The sequence below is a fragment of the Gracilinanus agilis genome, chromosome 3 (genome assembly GCF_016433145.1).
Source record: "Gracilinanus agilis isolate LMUSP501 chromosome 3, AgileGrace, whole genome shotgun sequence".
Classification (NCBI taxonomy): domain Eukaryota; kingdom Metazoa; phylum Chordata; class Mammalia; order Didelphimorphia; family Didelphidae; genus Gracilinanus; species Gracilinanus agilis.
Window position 1 is genome coordinate 420,879,664 of NC_058132.1, and position 10,241 is coordinate 420,889,904.

General features: G+C 33.9%; 1 protein-coding gene across 3 annotated transcripts in view; it reads right to left on the reverse strand.

Annotated features, from left to right (window-relative positions):
- ERG (ETS transcription factor ERG) overlaps positions 1-10,241 on the reverse strand; it is a 127,470-nt gene that overhangs the window by 12,792 nt on the left and 104,437 nt on the right. For all 3 annotated transcript variants that reach the window (XM_044670297.1, XM_044670296.1, XM_044670298.1), the window contains exons 4-6: positions 3,759-3,962; positions 2,391-2,471; positions 437-508 (exon numbers count right to left, since the gene is read on the reverse strand). In XM_044670297.1, the coding sequence (XP_044526232.1) occupies positions 437-508; positions 2,391-2,471; positions 3,759-3,962 (357 nt within the window). The remainder of the gene's footprint in view (positions 1-436; positions 509-2,390; positions 2,472-3,758; positions 3,963-10,241) is intronic.

Sequence of the window (10,241 nt, forward strand, 5' to 3'; positions counted from 1 at the left end):
TCTCTCTCTCTCTCTCTCTCTCTCTCTCTCTCTCTCTCTCTCTCTCTCTCTTTCTCTCTCTCTCCATCTCTGCCTCTTCTCTATCTGTCCTCTCTGGCTCTGCTTCTGTCTCTTTGCTTTCTCTGTCTCCTCATTTTGTGTCTCTTTCTCTTTTCCCTGTCTCTCAAAGGAACTAAAAGAGATAGCTAAATGCTACATAAACTAAAATGATTGCCTCTTTTTCTTCAGTTATTTAACATAATTCGAGTAGTTTTTTAAGTCTGATGTGATTTTTGATTTAAATTTGTTACTTAGACTTGTTCTTAAAAAAAATCAACATCCACTTTAGAAATACAGGTGTGTGTTCCTTAGGCATCACATATACCATGAAAATGAAACAATATCCTAAATGAAAATGTCACTAAATGAATATATCACACAATTGAAAATTTCCTACCTGGCCTAGATGCAATTCTTTGTGTGGATTCAGGATATACTGAAGTGTTTGGAAAAATAAAAGCGGCTCCTCCTGCAGGCAAAAGATAAAACACATGATATTGTTCTTTTTTTAATTATTAAGGTCATGTATACTATAAACAGCCATAATAGAAAAGATAAATGTACAGCTTCTTGAGCCATGAATAGATTCCAAAGTGAAGATCTGAGATTGTCGTATTATTACATCAATTACAAAATACTTTTTGTTCTGACTTTGCAGTTTCCTGACCAAGGTATTAGCAGTAAATGGGATAGGAAGAAAATTTCTCAAAGTGTGCAAACACTTGTAGAATATTACATACTGTTCTTTGTAATTTTTAAAAGAATTTAAAATGTTTTATATAAAGATATTAAAAAATCAATTCAAGTTTCTATCCAAATGTGGATATAATGGTTTTTTTTTTCCCTTCTGTTTGCTTGAGGCTGCAAAGCAAACAAAATATCTTAGAATTCAATTCATCTAAGCTAGAGTTTTGTCTGTCAGGCTTTTAGAAGTAATTCTTTCAATAGTTTCTACATTTAGTGATATTCCAAATTATGAAATCACAGATGACTTGAAATTGTCACTTACCTTCCAAAAGCTTTAAAGGAAACTTAAAAATTATGAAACTATTGAAAAGAGAAAGGTTTTTGGTCACAGGTTTCTTTCGTTAGCAGGAAAATGGTTCTTTTTCATTTATTTATTATTTCTTGTCATTAATAGGCTTAAGAATAATATATGCTTAAAATATTTTGACATCTAATAACTTTCTATTTTTCTTCCCCAGAAGCATACCATTTAGGGTCCTGAAAACAAGGTAAACAATCAAAATTCAAACAAAACTAAACATATTAGCTTTCCAATGATTGTTTTTTCTTTACCCTAATAATCTAGGAAAAAATTAAAGTAGGTTTCAGGAACATGCAAATGTTTGCATACATATGCAAATATACATGATTCATATGTATCTCTATAAGCATTTTAATTATTGCACATTTTCTTGTAAAAAGTTTTTTGTTTGTTTGATGATTTCTAGGACTACTATATCCTATCAGCTCTCATTGATTCCATTCACAGAATAACCAGTTATAGATAGTTTATTAAATTTAACAGATAACTTTATTATCAAGTTTCATTGCTGTACATATATACACATATATATACACATATGCATATACACAAAAAGAACAATGTACTCTAACACTGCACATAGGAATAACATGAAGGATAAAACAATTAGTTAACATGAAGCATGATGTAAAATTTTTTTGATTGGACCTTTGTTGGACTTGGACCTAGAAAATAGTAGTGTCAATAAAACATTGAGCATTTGGTCAGTTAAATTGTTCAATACACATAACAATTTCCCTTAATATGACACAATATTAAAAATTGTCATTTCATATAATCTGAAGTTGGGATAAGTCAAAGGGGAAAATAAAATACCAACTTAATGCATCTAATAATCCTTTTAGAATAAAGGGAAAATGATCACAGGGAAGAGGGAAGTGGGAACTCATTTCTAAAACTGAATTTAAAATGCTTCAGACATGCTTTTAAATCTCTATAGATTAGCATATAGAAAAGTCTAAATCTACCTTGGTCATTCTTTAGCACTTATGACCTAAAAATAATTATGCACATTTTATTAAATGAATTTTTGGGTCAAGACTTTCACTGCACCTCCCTGTACCTCCTTCCATCTCATCCATAGTTTAAAAGACCTTTTCTTCATTTAGATGTATGTATGTTGTGTCTATCATTGGAGAAGAGTTTGGTCTCCATTTATCAAGGCAAAATATGACTCCAAAAATGCTGTGTCTGCTACACTGTCCAAGCATTTCCCCCCTCCTTTTTCTTAAAGAAGGCAATAAGAATCTTATGTTTAAAAAATTAAGATATTTTTAAGGAATGGGAACAAGTCTAGCATTACCTGTGTTTCGAGCATGCATTAACCGAGGAGAGTTTTGTAAGGCTTTATCAACATCATCTGACGTCAAATGTGGAAGAGGAGCTACAAAATAGAAATATTGCCAAAATGAAAAAAAAAACTTAAAATTATCTTTAAAAAATCAACTTTCTTCTTTGTGTTTAGGTGTCAGTTTCAAAGACTATCAAACATGTCCTATTTCTTGTTATTATATTGTTATTCTTGAGTCATGTTAGAGTCTTCATGATCCCATGGATCCACTGTCCATGAGGTTTTCTTGGTAAGAATACCAAAGTGTTTTGCTATTTCTTTCTCCAGTTTTATGCAGAAAGGGGTTAAGTGGCTTGCTCAGGGTCACAGCTAGTAGGTGTCTGAAATCATATTTGACCTCTGGTCTTTCTGATTCCAGCCTTGGTACTCTTATCCAATGTACCACCTAATTGTCCTTGTTAGTGTTTTAAAACTCTTAATTTAAGGAGTAAACATCTGATTTTAGACAAATCAAATAACTTTCAGTATATTTTTCCCTTTAATTCTGCTTGAAGTTTTAAAAATGAAAAGTCTCAATCTATTAGTCCTTTTATAACTAATAAGCTATGTCCTTTCTTTCCCTTTCATTTAAGTAATCTAAATTTCATGATTTTTTACAGTGCCAATACTTTATTCTTCAGATTTAGTCCAAATGTGACTTCCATTGACCACGGAGTGGAAAAAAACATTCCAATTCCAAATGCATATGAACCTTTTCCTTACATATTGTTTGTATTCAGAATTTTTTTTGTCAGCTTAGTGCTAAGTGGTGATGCCATGTTATAAGAGGAGCCCCATATCTGTATTAAGAAAACCCAGATTCTAACTTTAGTTCTGTCACTTACCAATTGTATGACTTTAGACAAGTCCCTTCACCTCTATAGGGCTCAATTTCCTCATCTGTAAGATGAGGTGGTTGGATTGTATTTCTAAAGTCTCTTCTACCTCTAACTTCATGATTCTTTGATGAGGAACTATTTCATTCACATTTCATATTCTTGGGCAATGGAATTATTTCCACTAATAGGAAGTTGGGTCAGGGGGAATAGAAAGAACAGAAGAGCTACAGAGGGCTTTGGTTAAAATCTTGCCTCTGACACTTGGTGATCACAGATAACTCACTTAAATTCTTTAGGACTCAGTTACTCATCTGTAAAATGCAGACACTAAATCTCCTCCAAGTCTTTTCAAATTTTAAATATTTAAATATGTGATCCTATGACTATTTCTGTTTACATATAGTATGTATTTCATAAAACAAAAATACGTTAAAGAAGGGAAATATTTTCAACACTTGAAATTTTTTTGGAAGTTTTGTCACATAAAAAGAAATTGTCTTACTCTCTCTGAGGTAGTGAAGATGGGAGAGAAGGATATCAGCATTATAACTTGGAGTGAGTCTTTGGAAATCATCTTTGGTCATCTTACACAGATCCTTCCCATCTATGTTCTGGAATAGCAAGATGTCAACATCTGGAAGACCATATTCTTTCACTGCCCATTCCAACCATTGCCGGACATGGTCGGTGCTCCATAATGTAGGATCTGAAATGTTCAGCAAAGTAAAAATTGTGAACAGCTATTTGAACTAAACTCAAAAACCTGTTACCCAGTATATTCCTGGCTAATTTATACAACTGCACATCTTGGGTACGCCCATGAGTACAAAAACTAACGTTATGTAAAATACAAATAAACTATCATTCAAATTCAGAGGTTACAATGTATAAACCAGTGATGGGCAAACTACAGCCTGCAGGTCAGATGGGGCCACTTGAAATGTTCTATCCAGCCTCACAACATTATTCCTAATCTGACAATTACAATGATTAGGATACAATACAGTGAAACTTTGAAAGAGTTGCCTTAGAAACAGACTGACAGATGAACATTTCCTTTCCTTTGGCTCCCTCTTTAAAAAGTTTGCCCATCACAGGTATAAACCATTTGTAGGCTTTGAATTATTTATATCACTCCTCCATATGACCAGTGTTGATAACTGAAACTTTATGACAGTTACAATTTCAATGATTTAAATAATTAGTAGCATAACTATACATCATATCTTTTACTAAGCTTATTAATACATCTATATAAAAACCTACTATAAAAACAGGTCCTAAAACCTTCAGAAATAGAAGAAAACAAACAAAAACATTGGAAATTTGCATCAATGTAAAAGACTGTTAATTCTTAGCAACAGAATATGAATGAAAGGGAAAATACCAATTCCTGAACTATACTATATAACACAAGATTTGGGCCAGTTATATGACTCTAGTGCATTTTAAAAAGTAGATTTCCATATTTTACAAATCTGAACTTGAAGTATCTAGGCACTTCATGTTCCGTAGTTGTAAAACACATGCTTTGAGCTATTGAAAACACTTTACATGATGCAAGCAATATAGTTATACTCCATTGCTATACTAGGAGTCTAATTCCTACTTTTCAAAAAGAGGAAATGTTAAAATTTTCCCCTGGGAAAAAGAACTGTTCAATTGAAATATAAACATTAAAGCACTATACTTAGAAAAAGTATGAACTTCACAGGACAACAGATTCAGAGCTGTAAGGAACTTTTAACTTCCTCATTTTAAATTAGAGGAAAATGAGGCCCAGAGTGACTTGCCCAGGGTTACATTAGAATTTAGATGGTTACATAGTTGCAGTATTTGAATCCACATTTTAGTGACCCCAAGTCTAGTACTTAAGTCACTAAAGCATGCTACCTTTTACTATATCACGTTAAGATAAGATGTTTCCTCTAGTTGATACCCAAGAAAGATCTGTTGCCATTAACTTTCAGTAAATAACAGACTTACTGAAACATGAATGAATCTAACTTCTAGTCCTAATGCTGCTACTAACTATGTGATATTGGGCAATTCACTTAATCTATAGCCCAGATTCCTCAGTAAAATGAAATTGATCCCTAAGGTCTTTTCTTGATGCAACTTTCTATGCTCTTAAAAAACCATAATAAATGTGTGTGTGTGTGTGTGTGTGTGTGTGTGTGTGTGTGTGTTCCTAAATCCCCCATACCCTCCCAAAGAGATGGTTTGCTTATCATCTTCCCTGGAATATCATATCTTCAATTGTCCCTCCAACTTCATGAATCTTTAACCCCTCCCTAGCAACTGTTTCTTCCCCTACTGCTTACTCCCTATCCTAAAAATATTTTTTTAAGTCTTTCAGTATATCTTACCATTGTTTCAAGCTTTTGAGCTATCTCCTTCTTCCTCAAACTCCATGATAAAGTTATTTATGCTTGATGGAGTCTCCACTTCTTCCTCTCACTTTTTCCTTAGACCTCTACAATCTAGCTTTGGCCTCACCCTTCCACTAATACTTTTCTCCTCTAAATTATCAATGTTCTCTGAAGTGCTAAATCTCATGTTCTTTAAATCCTGACCCTTCTTGATCTATATTCTATATCTAGCACTATTAACTACAACTGCTATGTCTTCTTGAATACTCTCTTCTCAGGGTTTCCATGACCTTATTATCTTGTGTTTCTTCTCCTACCTGAATAACTTCTCCTCTCTCAGTAACCTTTGCTACTTTGTCATTTGTAGCATGAATGAACACTAACTGTGGATGTTCCTTAGATTTCTGTCTTGGGCCTTATCTATTTTTTTTAATAATATGGTCTTTTGAATATTGTTTCTCATTTGACTGTGATATTCTTTAGAAAGGAGAATTTTTTTCATCCTTTCTATGTAGCCTGGCATATAGTAGGTGCTTAATAACTGTTTTCTGCCTCTTCTGATCTCAGTGATAAGGAGGTCATTATTGAATTATGTCAGACTAATTTTTCCAAAGGTAGAGGAAATAGTTTTGGAAACCTCAATAAGGATTCTGAGATTCATAGTTCTGGCAATCTGAGGTTTGATCTATCGTGAACTCTGATTTATAGGGTGATATTTTCTGTAACAATAAGGGTTTTTGAATTTCAGCGAGAATGGGGAAAAAGTGAGCATAGCTACAAAGATATAAAGGAGAATGGGTGTTGAGCATGCCAAGGTTCCACCAGGATACCTCATATCTTCATTCATTAGGGGCAGACAAGAAAGTTGTGACCAGCGTATATAACATCAAATTGTTGGTAAACTTTTTCCTGGCCTAGAATACAGGCTAGAAAACTAGAGTGCCCTTTCCCTCTCACCTCTACCCTTTTGTCTAAAAGGACTAATATTTGAATTCTGTTTTCTGTTTCTTTATGTTGTTGCCAATAGATCTTTGAAGGTGGCATTCTTTAAAGATAAGGTCAATCTTAATTGTTTTTAAATTGTATATGTCTTTTTTTGTGCATAAAAATCAGAAATGAGAGGATACCAGTGGTTTAGGAGAGAATATCTAGCTTTCTTTTGCAAAGAAGAGTGAGGTGTAGATGGTGATTTCTGAATTGGCCCAGTCCTTTTTCTGTGGAGAGGTAAGAATAAGAAGCTAGCCAACCTTGTTCCACAGTGATCCTACAGGTTAGAATTCTATTTCTTTAATAGGATATGGATTAATATTAAAATAAAAGTAATTTGGACTGCATCAAACAAAGCATAATAGTTCAATGAATTTGAGAAACAATAGCCTCTTTGCTAAATCAAAATAAATGAATTCCTGTCCCTGAAGTACTCATGAGTGAAAAAAAAAACAACCCTCTTATACATATTATATTAAGATGATGAATTTTTCCATTTGCCAAATAAATCTTGTTCTGAGGATTTAAAGACATTTTTCTCACAACTTACTAAATAAAATACTTTTAAAACATTGCTAGCCATGATATTTCTCTAATATGCAATAAAATAAAGGGCATAATGGACTATTATTTTAAATTCAAGATGACAGTTATTTGAGTCAACCAAAAAGAAGTGAAGGCTGGGGAAAATCCAGTAACTTACAGCAAATTTCAGGATTCTAAAAACACAGTTTTCCCCCTTCTTATATGTTTTATTACAAAAGGAATATGAACTAGTGTCATTCCCCTTCTATGAGTAAATTAAAAAAAACAACAACTTAGATTTTAAAATCAGGCAAAAGAGTCTTATACTAAATAAAACATTGTGATTTTATAAGCCTAAATGTACCATACATATCATGAATATCCATTTTCAAAAATCTTATTGGAGAAATGTAAAACAAGAGCAAGGAATTGTGAATTTTAAAATGTAACATATTTACCATTTTAAAAATATTGCAGAGTATTTGTTACATCACTGCTACTGGGAACTTATCAACCAATGCAAATTGGCTGCTGCTCTGTAAATTATAGCCTTAGAGAATTGCCTAGGACACTGCGATTTTCACTTGTGAAAAGTCATATGGCCAGTATATGTCAGCAGAAGCACTTGAATAGAGGTGTTACAGACTACCAATCTGGCTCTCTCCCTCTGTTGTCATGCTGCATGAATTTTCTTGAATAAAACCACTGAAAATTTTGTCTTTTTGAGATCACATGTGGCTGAATACCTCCTCTACCATCTTGGTTCCACCTTCCAAATTTTGTCTTTTATGTAAATAAATTGCCTTGGCTATAAAAAATTTAAATATCTTAAGCTATACCAAAAGCTTGGCTAAGTGTTTCTTGTTTCTTATTTGGCCAAGCATTGGCCATACCCCAATCTAGTATCAAAGACACAAGTACATTTGTGCACATTAGATTCTATATTTTCAACTAATGATGCTGATAGAAAAAAATTAGAAATACAGTAAATAAAACTGTTTTGAAATAAACTAAACTAGTTACTGTGAAGTTATACTCACATCACAAATCTGTGTGAATTATCACTAACAATTCACAATCATTAACTTATTTTATTCAATTGTTCAGTCAATTGATAACTATAGACTGAGTGTTTAAAATGTGCAAGGAGAAGCTAGGTATTCTTAGAGATATTTGGGGATAATAAAAGCTCTTACCTACCAGGGTTGTTTTGAGGATCTAATGAGATAATATTTGTAAAGCACATAGCAAAGTGCCTTGCACATAGTAGGTGCTAAATGAATGCTAGTTTTCACTTCCGGGTTAAGATGGTGGCAGAGTAAAAAGAAGCTCTTAAGCCAAAAGACTGCGGACAGACCCTGAGCGCGAGGATAAAGCTGGGAAGCTGCTGGGCTAATGATGGCTACCCAGACTCAGGAAGTTCAGAAGAGAAAGATTAACAACAACAAAAAAAAGTCTTTAACACTCGACAACTTTTACACAGAGAAAATCCAGACAACCGAGCAAACAGAGGAGGAGAACAAACAAGCATCCAGACCCACCTCAAATAAGGAAAATGGGTCACAAGCTATGGAAGAGTTCAAAACTGAGATTTTGAGGAAAATGGAAGAGATCTGGCAAGAAAATAACAGTTTAAAAGGTAGAATCTTGCAATTGGAAAATGAGGCTCAGAAATCAAATGAACTGATAAGCAAATTGAACACCAGAAATGACCAGAGCGAAAAGGAAAACCAGAAGATTATAGCTGGAAACCAAAAGATTATAGCCGAAAACCAAAAGATTATAGCCAAAAACCAATCCCTAAAGGCTAGAATTGAGCAGTTAGAAGCTAATGATCTCTCAAGACAAGAAGAACAAATAAAACAAAGTCAAAAGACTGAAAAAATAGAAGGAAACATGAAATATCTCAATGAGAAAGTGACAGACCAAGATAACTGGTCTAGAAGAGACAATTTGAGAATAATTAGTCTTCCAGGAAAACCAGAAATTAAAAGAAACCTGGACTCCATACTAAAAGAAATTATTCAGCAAAATTGCCCTGAAGTCCTACAACAAGAGGGCAATATAGACATTGAAAGGATCCATAGAACACCCACAACATTCGATCCAGATAAGAAAACGCCCAGGAATATAATTGCCAAATTCAAGAGCTTTCAAGCAAAAGAAAAAATCTTACAAGAAGTCAGAAAGAGACAATTCAAATATCAAGGAACACCAATCAGGATCACACAGGATCTGGCAGCCTCCACGCTAAAAGACTATAAGGCTTGGAATACGATATTCAGAAAGGCAAGAGAGTTGGGCCTGCAACCACGGATCAACTACCCATCAAAATTGACTATATATTTCCAGGGGAAAGTATGGGCATTCAACAAAATTGAAGAATTCCAAGTATTTGCACAGAAAAGACCAGGGCTAAATGGAAAGTTTGATATCTAACCACAAAAATCGAGAGAAACATGAAAAGGTAAATAAGAAACAGAAGGGAAAGAAAGAAAACTTATAATTTTTAAATTTGCCTTTTTAAGGGCCTCAGTAAGATCTAATTATCTGTATTCATATGTAGAGAAATGTTATGTATAATTCTCTGTAGTGAACTCTATTCACTATTATAGTATTCACTATTATAGTAATCAGAAGAATAATTCACAGGGTGAGGGTGGAACACTAAATAATCTATGATGATATGGGAGATGGGAAAGAGGGGGTGAATAGTAGGGGACACCAAGAGAAACTTGAGTGAATAAGAAAAATAGGATATTCTATTACACACAAAGAGGGCATGGGAAGGAAAGGGGACAAATACTATTATAAGAAGAAGAGGAAGAGAGCATAAAGAGGTAATAATCAAACCTTACTCTCAGTATAATCAACCCGGAGAGGGAAGAGTAGCTATACTATCCATTGGGGCATAAAACTTTTATCTAACCCTTCTGAGAAAGTCAGAAGGGATAAACCAAGGGGAGCAGGGGAGTGGGGAGGTCAAAAAAAGGGAGAGGAGAAGAAGGCGGAGGGAATTCATAAGGCCTTTAAAAACAAAAAGAGGGGGGGAAATAAGGGAGGGGGTAGAAAGGGAAGTTAATCAAGGGAGGGGATAAGGG